Here is a 15,703-nt window from a genome sequence, read left to right on the forward strand (position 1 = left end):
CCTCCCTTTTCAGTCCTATAAGGATGTCTGCTTTCAGACTGTAAGAAGGGAAGCAATTAGGAAGGTTGTGAACAGAAAGGTGATATGAGGACGGATCACTCTGGTTGCTCTGTGAAGGACAGATAGTAGGGAGTGAGCATGCAAGCAAGGAGACCAGTGAGGGGGCTACTATAATAATCCAGGAGAGAAATGATGGTGACTCAAGCTCGAGTGCTAGCAGGGTAAGTTGGGAAAGTGGATGGATTCTGGATGTGTTTTGAAAGCAGAGCCAAGAGGATTTGCTGGTAGTGTGGATGTGAAATTTCAGAGATTGATAGGATACGAGAGAGTCAAGGGTGACCCCTAGGTTCCTGGTCTGGGAAATGGAGAAGACGTTATTACTATCTATGACAACCCATGATGCAGCCAGAGGAGCGGTCTGGGGATATTAGAAGCTTGGTTTTGGACATGTTAAGTTTGAAAACCTACTAGATATTCAAGAAGAAATATCAAACATGCAGTTAAATACAAGAATCTGGAGTTCTGGAGGGAGGTTCAAGCTGTAGATAAAATTTGAAAGTCGAGAGCATAGAGATGATATGAAGACTGTATGAACGCCATGAGACCGGACGAACTCACCTAGGGAATGAGCGGAAACAGAAAAAGGAAGAGGCTCAAAGATTGAAACCCTGGGCAATCCAATGTTTTAGTCTATAAATTGGCGGAGAGGAAAAGAAATCAGGAAAAGACGCTGAGAAGGAGTCCTTCATAAATTATCCAATTTGCCTCGTTGTTAAAGGAGAATGAATCAGTTCACAGTTCCCAAGAGCCATGCTGCTACAGAAGAAGGCTGCTCATGTGTCTACACCATCCCATTCATCTCTTTTCAATGCACATTCCTCCTATGCACACAGACATACACACTCGCATACTCCCAAGAACACACGTTCACATACACCCTCACATCCAGGTTGTGCATCCACACGACCAGCCCAATATACAGCTGGAGTGCAAACTGAGGAGAACATACCTGGGGCAATCCCAGCCAGGATCCACGGAGCCACGGACTACCTCCGTGAGAAGGCAGGCAGAGTGGGAGGAGGGGATGGAGGACTCACTATGGACTTCAGGGTCCTGTCCTGATTCAATTACACAAAATGTTCTCCCAAAGGGAACAAAAACCAAAAAGTAAATTACTTTACTTGTCTCCAAGCATTCATTCTAGTTTTAAAGAAGAATTTATTTCTTAATCAAATTTTAGTACTTACAGAGACTCACACTACCTAGAAGCTCTCTTTAAGCGTGTATGGCAGTGCAAGCCAAAAAGCCCAGGATATCAACTTGCTTTATGCATCAGGACTTCTGCAATCCTCAGGGTGCTAGGCTCTCTACAGGAACTCTGCGCCTCTGGATTATACTGCATTTCCACAAGATGTCATAGTGCCCGGGAAAGGTCAAGTTTTACACATTCTAATTAAGTACTTTCACTTGCTTTGTGCTTTTTGCAGTATTTCTAGTGCTATTCTGAACTAAGTATTCATTTGGTCCCTGCTGGTCTCTTTGTTAATCAACGCTTTAAGTGGTCTTGAAAAAAAACGTTCTCTGAGGCGTCTCTTATTTTCCAAGCAATGTAATTGAATCTGTAGTTATATTCTGCCAAAGTAATGGAATGATCCAGTGGGGGGAAAAGTGGGCAAACCAAATGCCCTGTTTAGAGACTCGTAGCTGAGTACTTAAATTTGCCGTTTGTGAGCTGTTGTGTTGGCATCATATGGACGTTCTCTTTGCCATAGAGCTTGCCTGTGATGACTCTACTGGAAAGCATAATACTGAGAAGCAAGAGACAGCGATGCCCTGCCTTATCCTTGCTTTGAACGTGAGGTCTGACCCTGCTGTGGTCTCTCACAAACTTAACTCCCACTAGCTACCAGATACAACAGAGAGTCTAATGAACCTGTAGTAATGTGAGGATTGTTTATTGATGGCCACCATTGAGGATGAGCATCTCCCAGGGAGGTGAAGACAACTCTTGATTACCTGGGGGCACTTGCGTTACACCAGTTTACCCAGCAGCACTTAATGGCCCAATTCTGGCCTTCTTGTGCAGAAAAACCCTTAGAAATCAAGGAAAGCTGGGTGAAAGCCAATTTTATATTAAACTGAAAGGGAGAGACTTACATTTCCAGCAATTAGTTACAGAAAAGAGTGAAACAAGTCTTTATGAGCAAATCTTATTATTCCGTTTGAAATAAATCCCCAGAATATCTGAGGCACTCCTATTCATATCAATTTCTTTAAAAAAGAAACCCCGGTGGCCTAGTGGTTAACTTCGGCATGGTCCTCTTCAGCAGCCCAGGTTCGGTTCCCAGGAGCGGACCAACACGGCCCGTCTGTCAGTGGCCATCCTGTGGCAGCAGCTTACATACAAAAAGAGGAAGATTGGCAGCAGATGTTAGTTCAGGCTGAATTTTCCTCAGCAAAAAAAAAAAAAATCCAAAACCAATATTAAATTAGTTCTGAATAACCCACGCTTCAGTTATCCAAACCTCAATCAAGACTTAAGTAAAATAATCAGTTAAACAATAGGAGGGGTAATTGCACAGCTACAGGAGATTAGCCCACACCTCTACCAACCCTTTCAAATTTCTTCTACAATCCTCTTCCTGGCTTGTGAAATTTCACCATCTGAATGAAACTGGGCTGATGCACAGCTGTCTCCTCTTAGCTTCAAAATACTCCAAAACCCTGCAACACATCATGTGGCAGATGTTCACTAAATACATATTGAATGAATGTATGGTTAGTTGATTTCATTAGCTCTTTCCCAGTAGCCAGAGGAGCTAGGACAGTGGATACGAAAAAGGGGTTAAGGGTGAAAGGCCAGCACACGGCTGGGGTTGGGCCTCTGGGCAACTGAGAGCTACAGTACACGAGTGAAAGGGCATGTGAAGAGTGCTCCAAAAATTCATTTCATCTACAACACAACTTGCCTCAAGTCACTAGCACTCTTTCTACTTTTCAAATAGCAAATTTGTAGCTATCTTATTCTCATTTCACCAGATGGTAAGTCCTTGAGAACAGGGGCCATCTCATGCATATGCCATACACCATACCTTGTATATATTTGCTGCTCACTGACTAAACGTTGGGTAAATTGAACTAAGCAAAATGAGGCATAGATTTTGTGAATACAACTGAAGCAATCGTACTAGGGTGCAATGTATGCAGAATTTCAGATTGGCTTAAATGAGATAAATCTTAGCACATGAATTTGGTTAACTGATGTATGAATGTTCAAAACAGCAGCAGGGTTGTGCCAGAATCACTTTGGACGCAGTAGGATGTGCACACAACATCCATAAAGGAAGGAAAAAGGATGGGAACACCTGAGATTGTAAACTACCTGTCTCGCTGCCCTGTTTTCTCTCTGCAAGACTTAGAAATTTAGTTCTAGCCCAAGAATAACACCATATGTTTGTACAGCCCCATGTTTTCAAAGTGCTATGACAGGTTTCTTCACGTTCTCCCTGATGAAGGAGGTTTCATTATCCTCATTTAAGAGATGAGAAAACTGCATTTCCAATCGGCTTTGCAAATTTCCCAACATCGCTCAGGACAAGACTGATCTAGGATGCAAATCCCAAGTCCTGATGCCTCTTCAGGGCTGTGTCAACTTCATCACTCAATCAGACTTTTTTTTTAAGACATGAAAACAAGACAAATTTGTACAAGATGATTTTGCAACACCAAGGTGCATTTTTAAAATCATGTTAGTTGTTGTGAAGGCAAGATCTATGAGAAATAGATCTAATAATCAAAAGTTAAATTCCCTGGAACAATACAGAGACTATTCAGGCTAAATAAAATATTCAACAAATTGAATCACTAGAAATGTTTTAAAGACGATACTCTTTTATATGTCCAAATGACCTTTTCCTTACACTAAGTAATAAGCTGGGCAGGTATGGCATATATACTTCCAGAGCCAGTGGAGTTAATGGCAATTCCAGGCAACCTCACCCCCAAAAGATGCTTCCTGGCAGCAGAACCTAGTAAAGAGATTACTCGGGTCATGAATGCAACATGATTACTAATGCAGCCCTGTCCTGCTCATTAGGCTAAACTACAGAGCCACAGCACATTGCTACTCCTGCTGGCAGATAAGCCACCATGACATTAGAGCAGCTCAAGAAAAATTGGACAAATTTATCATGTTCATGTAAGCCCAGGTTTGAATAAATTAGTTCCACTAAAGCTTATTTTAAGCATGACTTCTCACATTCTGGGCAGTGGCAAACATCTTCTTGAAAAGAGAAATGATCAAAGGAAAGATTCTTGTGATTCTTTGTCAGGATCTATCTTTATTATTATTATTTTTTTTTACCACTGCCCCCAACCCAATTCTAGATGAAATTCCTAAGAAAGCTAGAGAAAAATCTCTTCTCCAGCAGGAGGTCAAGTGATGTTTTGGGGAGACCATGAGTTACTGATCATCTTCTTTTATCTGTTGCCCTGTCCACTTTTTGCTATTTTTTTGGTTCCATACTATCTTTCCAGACTTCAAGATGCATGCTGATTTTCATATTCGTATTTCTCTGCTCCCTGTTCTCTGACTCTCTGGTTCCCTTCACATCCTACTCCTCTTCTCTTGTCTTAAATGGTAATTTGGTTGCTAACCCACCACCTGAAATTCTCCAACTCAGTAAGAAAACATTTGAGCAGGTTTGACCAAAGGAATATTGATGTCTCACAGCAACACAGATTCACAAGAAAGTGGGTGCACTTAGGTTTGGTGGAGAGGATCCAGCTATCAGACTGGCCCCCAAGATGATTAATGGGAAGTTCAGCATTCAGTGTGCAAAGAGACAAGAAGAAATCAGATCTGACCTGTGCCATCATCAGTTTCTGAAGATGCCCAATTTGGCAAGAAGGACAAAACAGTTTTGTAGTTTTTAGTCTGTTAGGGGCAGGACTTCAGCCAATGGCTAGGTTTCTAGTCCCTAGAGAATAGGCTCTAGGAAGACCTCGGAAGATGACAGAGGGTTAGCCATGCAGGCAGGTGATCCCAAGCTCAGAGAGGAGCACTAAGCAGAAATTGAAGCAGATGCCCAGATGGAGTCTGCAAATGCTGAGGGGACTGAGTGAAGGCTACAACCCCACGGACACCCAAGGACCAAGATTCACCCCATCTATATCAGACTTGGGAGTGCAGAAGCAGAACTCATTCCACTTCCACCCACCAGCGGACTGGAAGCTCCCAGTGTGCACATTCCCTGCCCTGCTCAGGGTGGTCAGGGATTGGATGGGCCTGAGCTGAGAGAGGGACGCCTAAGAGGCAAGGGCTGGGGAAGTGGTGCTGGGGACACCAGGGCCCACCAGCTCTGCAGCCACAGCTTTCTCTCATGTCTCCTCTGTTCTCTACCATCTTAATATATTAATTCTGAGCTGCCAGCCTCTAGGAGTATGGAGGAATGAAGCAATTAGTGCATATGATTTTGTCTATAAAAAATGAGCCACATCCAAAAACAATATCAATAATGCACCCCTACCACCCCAGGCTCCCTGGCCCCATTCATCAACTTTCTGGCTCTATTTATCCTCAGTACTGGATAACCTCAACTGGTAAGCCCAGCACTGCCCCCTAGTTCCAAACATTGTAGGAAAAAGCCATAACCTAGGTCACTACAAATATATGACGTTCAACCTCACTTGGCCCTCGAGGTTGCCCAATCTCTATTTTATTCATCTCACATTGACCCTGAATCACCCGACCTTCAGCAATTATTCTAAACTTTCTCAAAGACCTTAGTGCCACATTTTACCCAACCATTCACTCTCGCAAAGGACTTTCACATTTTACTGAGAAAACTGAAGAAATCCAACTGGAAGTGCTCCTAATTTCCTTCCATTCTGCTTCAAAATCTCTGTATGTTTACCTTCCCCCTCACATCTCAGAAAGAAATATCACCTTTCCTCACCAAGCCAAACCCAGACTTGATCTACTCCCCTCTGGACTTTGCAAAGACACAACTTGATCAGCTAGCTTTTTTCTCTCATAATTCAACCTCATTTGTTTCTATTGACTTCATCCTACCACAATTATATTCAGGTCTCTCCTGTCCTGGATCCCATTTTTCCCTTTTTAACTATCACTTTATTCTACCAAAATTCTGGATGGAAGAGTCTATACCGGGATGTCAAACAGTCTCATCCCATGGCCTCCTCTGTCTGGTAGTGGCTGTTCATAATTCTCTGTGGTGAAGGACTCAAGCCAAGGCCGGGCCATGGCCGATGGTAGAATATGACGGAAGAGGAGCAGCAGCGAGAGTGCTAAATGCCCGGCTTTCCTCTTCCCACCACCCACTCACTCCTGAATTTTTTATATCCTGGCTTTCAGTGAGATCCTAATGGATAAATTTACAGATATTTTCTCATTCTTCATTTTCCTCGGTACCTTCCTCCATTAGCTTCTATATCACTGCACTGGCTACTGCTTCTCCCTCCCTGGACTTTTCTCCTCTCTCTCTTCTCACAGCCATGCTTCCTCCCTCACCTCTTAATGCAGGTGTGCTGCTGGGCCCTGCTCTCCATTTTCTTCTACATCCTCACATTCCATCCTGAGAAACTGATTCACTTCTTCAATCATGTCCATGGCTCCCAAGTCAACATCTCAAGGAAGAACATCTGATAAATTCTAACATGTCTATGATTTAAAAAGTAGAAATCCAAACTTGTTACCTTAGCTGATCCCAAATAAAAAACAGCCCTTCCTCCTGATTTACCTATTTCTGTTGATGGAAAGGATATCAACATCTTATCACCATCTTCAATCTCTTTCTATTCCCCTCCATCAGTAGCTAATATACAAAAATTTGGCATCTACAGCATCTTTTGTATCTTCTCCTTCATGTCAGATTCAGAATACAATTCTCCTTGTTTAGAGCTTTACAATTTCTCATTTAGATCATCACAATAGCTTCCTAACTCATCTGCCTGCCTCCAGGCTCTCTTCTCTCTAACCCATCTTATACTACCTAAATACACACCTAATTAAACTTCTTAAATATGTTTTATCATCTCACTCCTCCACTCAAAAATATACCAATTCCTCACTCAGGCATCTAAGAGCCTCCAAATTACACCTAAACCGCCCTTCCTCCGGAGCATTTTTCACATGATTTCTCTAACCCTGGCTTCTGCTAGACTGCATGACTACATAGTCCTTGCCTTTTCACACCTCATGTTTTTCTCCCACTGCTTTCTGCCCTTCATTGTACCCTCACCCCCATCTCCCCATAGTCCTCTTTCATTATCCCACCATAATTTAGGTTCATCTTATAATTTAGAGTTCACTTTAAATATTTCCTCCTTCATAAAATCTTTCCTGATCCCCTAATTAAAAACATTACCTTCCTTTTTTGAATTCCTATAGTACTTTGGGTCTCGTTTGTGTCATCCTTTACATTCTGGTTTGCATTCTAATTATTTATGCCTTGCCATCATCTCCCCGATACACACACATATATGATACTATAAGCTCTCTTAAGTCAAGGATTGAGTCTTATTTAAGTTCGTGCTTCCAGATTATATGTACCACAACAACTTGCACATGGAAGGTACTCATTAAATGCTTTGCAAACTGAACAAAAGCAAACTGAGATCTATCATATGGTAACTGGTAGGGTCATAGGTCATTTTAGTTATTCTACATCCAAGGTATCAGAAAGGTGTTACTGTGTGGACTTCAGATTAATGTTTCCCCTGTGAGCGAGCTCTCTCCTTTTCCTCTCAAACATTTTTGACAAGTTGAATCTGTTTGAGATTACTATCAGTTATTTTTAAAACTCTCAAGCACAAGATAAAAAATAAGTGGCATTCATCCAGCAACACTTTACAACTGGTGTCTGATATTTTTTTTTAATCTTTTCAGATGAGTCTGCAGAGCTGTTCACTCTTTTCACAACTTCTGAAGTCACAGGGAGCTTACCAAATGTATGTGGCAGTCATTTACCGGCGTAGGCACTGGGCTAGGAGGTCTATATTTATCTGGCTGGGCAGGAGAGTCCAATCCAGCCAAACAATACCTGAGTCACCTGTGTGGCTCTTCAATTTGGATAAAAATGGCCTGCCCTACTTTGAGTTTTTAAAGTGAACAATGAAGACCTAATCCTCTAAAAAATATCTGACTTAATACTGCAAAATGAATTCTGATGGGTGTAATTCATTCCCTCCTTATGCATGAGTTATTTTAGTCAACCACTTTATAATTGAATTTTCTTTAGGCAATTCACAGCTAGGCTGACTGACAGGTTTTACAGTGATAACACTGATCAATAGGCCACCAAGGACACATTGTGCCCACTTAATAAATAGTAATAATAAGCAGGTGCCTGACATCTGAAAGATAGTCTCATTAATTAATTCTCATACACAGTCCTACAAGGTACCTTAACTCTACTTCAAAAGATCTGTAGTCAATTCCACCAAGCAGGTTATTTCTACATTCCCATAAAAACAGTACAATAATAAATGCACATTATTCAAAATGCAAAATTTTACTATTGTTTTTAATTTCCCAATAATAGCCCTTTCATAGGGTCCTCAGTATTTTGGTCTCTAATTAAGACATATTTGAATTCTGATCTTTGTGAGCTAACTTGAATATTTAGTCCTGCTTTGCAATTTATTTTACATTTCAGGATTATGAACAGGAAACCTTAAGGATCTTGAATTCTATATAGCTACGTACATCTTTTCATCTCTCCTATCAACCCCTTAATCACCTCAAATATGTCTCTATTTTCCAAGTCTCCTTCCATCTATTGCTCTTATCTCTAAGAAAGAAATGCCCCTCTTTGTTACCCAGGCTGGTCTGTTCTTGTCTTCTCTAAATCCTTTTCTTCCTGCGTTTTCATTTTCTCTTTCTCCACATAATTCCTATTCGATGCCTATCATCATGTCCAGGATTCACTCCCTCCTCCAACAAAAACCCTGACCCATGACTTTAATGATCTCCCATGATTCCATCATTTACTTTCTCCTTCCTAGCAGATCATCACTGACCTCCTCAATTCCCCAACCCAGTGACCTGGTCTCTATTCTCCATCTTCTTTAATGTCTACAGCATTTTACAGTGTTGTCCACTACTGCCTTCTGAAACGCCCCTTACCCGGGCTACTGTTAACCCCATGAGCTATCCTTTGATTGTTCCTCTTCTGTCTCTTTGGATGACTCTTTTCTCCTGGTGCCAGCTGCATAAAAGTGTTTCCCGAGGTACAGTTCTTACCATCTTCTCTCTGCTTTAGTTTCACCTATCGCTCCTTTTTGTATTTCTCTCGAAATGCTGTCTCCAGCTCTCACTTCTCTGACAAGCTCTAGTCCTATGTTTCCAACTGTCTCTTGGACATCATCTCCTAACTAGTACCCCAGACTAGACATGACCTAAACCAGACTTATCTCCCCTCCCCATAAAAGCCTGTATCACTTCTTCAACTTTGTGAATTGTACCTTAGTTCTACATTCACCCAGGTACTAAAGGCCACCTCCTTCTCCTTGACTCCTTCCCCATCCACATTTCATGAGCCACCAAATTGTTCGGAGACATCATTTGCATGGTCACTGATAGGCTTTACTCCTTTGACACAGCCATAATCATCACTTCAGTGAATGTTATTATCACCTCATACAGAAAACTATACTTTCCACTCCTTTCCAGTTAGGTGGGGTCGTGTGATCAGTCTGGCCAATGAGCCATGAGCAGAAGCACTGTACATTACTTCGGGATGGAAACAGAGAAGAGCAAGGTGTCAGAACTCCATGTGTTCTCTTCTTATGCCACAGCGACCTACAATACTGTAGAAGGGGAAGCCTCCATCAGCTGGCACCAATTTCCCTCAATCTTTGCCGTAATTCCTGTCCTACTCTTCCTTCAGCTCTCAGCTCAAGCAACACTTCCCCAAGGAAGACTTCCCTAGCTTCTTATTTGATCCACTCTCCAAACCAACCTGTAGTGTTAGAAGCTGCAATCGTAGTTTTATCCTTCAATAGGGAGTAGGAACTTGAAGAGGACACGAGAGGGGCTTCTGGGTGCTGGTCAAGTTCTGTTTCTTGATCTGACGCTAGCTACATGAGAATGCTGAGTTTGTGAAAATTCATCAAGCTATGTGTTTACAATACGTGCACTCTCCTATATGTTTATTATACTTCAATGAAAAGCATTTAAAAACACCCAGAGCACCTTATCATAATGTATTTCTCCTTTTACATATTGCGTCTTTGCATAGCTGCAATTCTACATCATTAGATTAATGTCTAACATTCTCCCATTAGACTGGAAGACATAGAAGCAGGCTGGGTTTGCTCACCATTATCCCTGCAACACCTGGCCTAGGTAAGACCTCAAGAAACATTAGATGATTTGATCATCTGATGGGATGAATCTCATAGAAAAACAAAAGAATAGGTCAAATTGAATGGCACAGACTATCTGACAGAAGAAAAAACAGTGGCTTTCTCTCCAGCTGTGGGCATTCTACCCTCTCAGGGTCCCTCCACCCCAGTGTTCATCTAGTGTGATGAAGCACAAGCTCCTTCTTCTAGAAAGACCAAGACCCGTGTCATTCAGGAAGACAGAACGAAAGAATCAATAAAGGCACCCAAAAAGAGAGGGAAGTGAAGGAGTCTCAATGATAAAGACAGGAATAGCACGACGAGGCAGCGCAGGCAAAGAGGAAGAAAGGAGCTGGTGCTGAGACAGCCAGGAAAGAAAGTGCGCGTGGCCAGCCAGCAGCAAAACAGCCCAAGGGAGATGCAACTTAATATAAAGGACGTTAAGAACAGAGAAGGGAAAAGAAACAGCAGAACCCACCGAAAATAAGCAACTGTGAAAGAAACAGAGCGCCAAGACTAAACAGCAACCAAAAGGGTGAAGCCACCACACCCAGAGGCAAATCCAAATGAAACCCGCCAGCATGTTCCCAAAGGGCAAGCCTTATTTTCCACTCCCACTGGCCCAACTTTCTCAGAGAATACAGCCACATGTTTAATAAATATTCACTAAGCACCTAATATGTGCCAGGCAATGGGCAGACTTGAGCACAGAAAGCATTTGCTACCTACCAGGAGGAAGCAGTGCATCTCAAGGCAGAACCGCCTGAGGGAAGATCTAACGCACCCATGCGCCTCATTTCCCCAAAGTTGACCAACATACCGCAGTGTTACTTACAGGCTCCAGGGATGTGCTTAGGGGAGGAACTGATGAGGCACACGGCAAAGATAATATCAGATGAGGAAAAGTTTTGGACCAAAAACATCCAAAAAGGAAAGGAAAAAAAGGGGGTGGGGGGCACTGAACTGAACTAGAAAGAGAACAAATAAAAACAGATTAGAGTTGGGGCCGGCCCGGTGACACAAGCGGTTAAGTGCGCGCGTGTGCTCCGCTGCAGCAGCCCTGGGTTCGCCGGTTCAGATCCCGGCACGCACCGACACACCACTTGTCAAGCCATGCTGTGGCGGCATCCCATATAAAGTGGAGGAAAATGGGCATGGATATTAGCCCAGGGCCAGTCTTCCTCAGCAAAAAGAGGAAGATTGGCAGATGTTAGCTCAGGGCCAATCTTCCTCACAAAAAAAAAATAAAAAATAAATAAAAAGAGATTAGAGTGAAAAACAAAACAGGAGAGAAGGAAGGTCAGGCAGGCATATTGGGAATCTGGCAGAAAGAAAAAGAGATGACATTTACAGTAAGAGACCTTTGCATCTAAAATCCCTCAAATGCACTTTTAATATCCCTCTATCTGCTCTGGTTCAACAGACTATCTCTGGCAATGACAAATAGTCACTCAATGAATGAAGACCTGATTTTTTAATTAACCAAATACCTCAATTTTTCTGGATTTTTTTTTAAGCAGCATACATCAGCAACTTGAATCACATTATAATCCTTGTCCTAATACATTCACTTCTCAAAACCCAGACAAGAAATTGCTACTTGCTGTTTCTCAGGTGACCTGGAATTCTCAGTCCTCAGGCTGAATGTCCCGGCTCAGCCCCTCCTACTTTCTCCTAACTCCCTCCCTTCCTCCCTCCCTCGAGGTTTCTTCCCTGGTTCAGCTGACTGCCAGGTCAACTGCCATGTCAAACACCTAAGGACTGCTTTTCCTTAGCCAAGTCCGTATCATCTTATTCTTTGATGCAGAGTGCAATGTTCTTCTCAACAACGTTCCCAGCAGACCATTTACTTTGTTTTCTAACTTCAAGTTCAGAATATTTTTCAAAGTTTGTACATACACAGGCCTGGGTGCATGGAAATAATTCTAAAAACGCCCTGTAGTCTCTTATACCAATTACAGAATAGGGTCCAGGGGACATTTCTATTGCTGATGCTTAGAAAAGCATTCTAACTTAAAATCTTAGTATATCTTAAGTGGCTTCCCAAAAATCAAACAAATACCAAGCCCTTAAATGAATTAACACTTGCTTCCAGATGCTTCCTACTGTCCCACAGGGCTCTTCCCATCCACCTCACTCTCACAATAACCCCACAGCCCTTGCCTGCATATCGTAGAGAAGCAAAAGCTGTGAACACAGATCTCGTCCACAAGCCCCACTTGCCCTTCATGGCTGCTGACACGGTGAAGGCATTTACCGTCTCAAGATCCTCAAAAGCAGAGGCAGTGCAAAGAATGAGGCAACGAAGCCATTTAAATAGAGCTATGGCTGGGCCTGGCAATGTTACAGCAAATTAAATTTTAATGAGACACTGAAAATGCTGAACCTTCGGAAAGTTTATCAGAGGAAGGGGCACCTGAAGGACACAAATGCCCCAGGGCCCGGGTGCAGACACAGCATGATAACTACATGCCAGGGCCACTCAAGGTCAAGAATTTGCAAGCTACACAGACATCCAGATGCAGGGAGAACAGCCTACTGCGAATACTCTGGCTTTTACTCAGAAGGCAAAGCAAATTGACACAGCCTTCTTCTAGAAGGCTCTGAGAAAACTGATACGTAACAAGGTCAAGTGAAAGATGCTGGATATACAAAAGCTCATCTCAATACAGCTGCTGACCAATGACCCAGTGGCCTGGAAGCTGCCACAGTGTGTCTTCTGAGGTTGCTCTTCAAGGACAGATTCACAGATGGGTTGTAAGCAAGATTTTTTCTGTGTGCCCCTCCAGATTCACTCTACCCTCCTCCACCCGGCTCTGTGCCCCAGAAGGCTGCATCACCCGGCTTCCCCTGCCTTCTAGAGCTTCTCACTGGGCTCAGCCAGTAAGAGGACCTGGCAAGAGACAAGAGTAAAGAGAAAAACAGAGGTTCCCTCCCTGCCAGGCTGTGGTTTGACAGTGGGTACATCCCTCTACCTAAGGCAGAGCTCATGTCTGCTGGGCCCTCTCCCATGGTGACAGCCACCTCCTCCCCTTGTCCCTGCTGGTCTGATCTATATGTATTGCAGCAGTGAGTTCTCCCTGCATCTGGAATCCCCCTGGGCTCAGGCACCAAGCAGCGTCTGCAGGATACTGGACAGAGGGAAGAGAGTGAGGTCCTGGTATTTATTCCCGACTCCTCCCTCCAGTGCCGCCTTGGCTGGAGTGTTTCTCTCTTGACTGAGGGTTACAGCCCCTGTCTTTACCTTTGCCAAGATCCCTACCTGTTCTTACAGGGCCCTGACTGACAAAGGCACCCACCTGATATCTTCAGGACAACCACAATAGCTAAGTGTATGGGTTTTGGCGTCCAACTCCCTGAAATGAATTTTGATTTTGCCAGTCATTACCTATATGACCTTGATCACTGATCTGCCTTCTTCAAGCTTTCTCACCATGGGGATCCTAATGGAACCCAGCTCAGAGTGTTGTCATGACAATTAAATCATGTATGTGGCATTTAGCTCAGCCCTAGCCAAGTAAAAGTGCTCGATAAATGTTAGTCGTCATTACGATCATCACTACTATTTACAATGATCACCCCCTATCTCTTCCCTCACTGACTGCTACTATTCCCTGAAATCCCCACTTTTGTGATGAGCGGCTTCATTGCTAGAAGTTACCTGTTAAAATAGAAACACCTTGGGAGTATGTGGGAAATCTCTGTATCTTCTGCTCAATGTTGTTGTGAACCTAAAACTGCTCTAAAAAATAAAACTCTATTAAAAAAAAACAAACACTTCCGGTAGACATGACACATTCAGCAGCTTTACCACTTATCACTGTAAACAGAACTCCACCCAGAAGTGACCAGCATGTGGGCCTAGACAGGCAACGACTGAGTGGATTGCCACAATGGGAGCCCTGGGATGCCTCTGAGTAAAAATTGAGGCCTTGAGAGACTGACTGGCCACAGGCAGAGAAGCCAGGAGGTGGGTGGGGACCAGGGGCCAGTGTCACCTGCTTCCTCATTTTCCCAAGGGCAAGCCAGACTGGTCTAATGAGCATGTGAGTCTCCTGAGTACACTGCACCATCGTGGCACCTGATCAGGTGACTTCAAAACAGAAGCCACCGAGGCTGCAGACCCAAGCAAAGGAGCCCCCTCCAGGACCAGCCATGCCCAGAATAGGCCCTTTACCCTAAATCCATCATCCTTCCCACCAGCTGGCAAGACATTCTCTCTCCAGAGCCGATGTTTCTGTGGAATATTTAGAGAGCAGGAGCATTTATCACAGTGATATATCTTGACTTCCAGAAGTTGAGACATCTAGAAACAGCCACCTGAGTAATATCACTTATATCCCCTATCACTTTCTGAAATGATCCAGTGAGAAAGATAAAGTTGCTGTAACTTTCTGCCAAGCAGGTAAAGCATGAGTACACCTGACATGTCTCCCTGCTCCCCAGCGAGTGAGTGGAGCATTTCTGAAGAATTCTTTCTTCCCTCTCCAAATGGCTTCTCTCTAAATAGCTTCTGGTACCAGCAAAACAGTGGTCCCAACTCCAATGTCCCCAGATTTTCCACTTGTTTATTGAAACAGTGCATTCTTTTCTTTCTCCTGTGATCCAAAGGAGAGAATAAAACAGGACTGTAACAGGAGGGAAAATATATCTTCTATCTTCAGTGTCCTTCATAATCTCCACGATGTCTTTTCATTTGTTTGTATTTTTTAATGGTCTAGTCTTTTCCATTTCATATTTCTATCAAAACACAAAAGGAGACACCTATCAGTCGCCATCAAAACAAGGCACGGTTTGGAGATATCCAAACAAAACACTCCAAATTTAAACAAGGTGGCTTCAAGAACCCCATTACTTTCTGTGGGTTCCTACTGCATTAAAAGCCTAAATATGCTCAATGAGAAAAAGCAAGACAACATTCTAACTACTTTAAGATTGTAGAAGAACACAAGACCCTTTTACCAGTACCAGCTGCGCGAACTATGCAGGGCAGAATTGCAGAAAGAAAATGTATCTTCCAAGTTTCTTTCTTCTTCCTTCCAGGAAAAAAAATGTACCTGTCATATTTCATGTCTGTAATCCCCAGGTAAGTATTAAAGTAAATTTTAAATTTCTCAGTACTATCACTGGATACCAGTAGGTTCCTGTTATTTCTCTCAGGCAACATATTTTCATTGCAACCCAATGTCAGAGAGCCTCAGTGTCAACCCAAACAAGGGATCAAGACACAGATAGGAAAAGATCTCCAAACCCACTGTGTTCTGGTCATCTTCAATTAACCCAGAATAGGCAGTCACCCTCTTCACACACCCAGGCCAGTCTTGGCTCCTGAGCA

At 43.1% G+C, this 15,703-nt stretch overlaps 1 protein-coding gene across 11 annotated transcripts in view; it reads right to left on the reverse strand.

Moving 5' to 3' along the window:
- CCDC85A (coiled-coil domain containing 85A) overlaps window positions 1-15,703 on the reverse strand; it is a 191,922-nt gene that overhangs the window by 107,741 nt on the left and 68,478 nt on the right. The window contains exons 3-4 of one of the 11 annotated variants that reach the window (XM_058551194.1): window positions 2,614-2,724; window positions 1,996-2,396 (exon numbers count right to left, since the gene is read on the reverse strand). The exons of the other annotated variants lie outside the window; for them this stretch is intronic. Of the exons in view, the coding sequence (XP_058407177.1) occupies window positions 2,618-2,724 (107 nt within the window). The 3' untranslated portion in view covers window positions 1,996-2,396; window positions 2,614-2,617. Of the gene's footprint in view, window positions 1-1,995; window positions 2,397-2,613; window positions 2,725-15,703 lie in introns of those variants that run through there. 11 annotated transcript variants of the gene reach the window in all.

This window comes from Diceros bicornis, chromosome 12 (genome assembly GCF_020826845.1).
Source record: "Diceros bicornis minor isolate mBicDic1 chromosome 12, mDicBic1.mat.cur, whole genome shotgun sequence".
Classification (NCBI taxonomy): domain Eukaryota; kingdom Metazoa; phylum Chordata; class Mammalia; order Perissodactyla; family Rhinocerotidae; genus Diceros; species Diceros bicornis.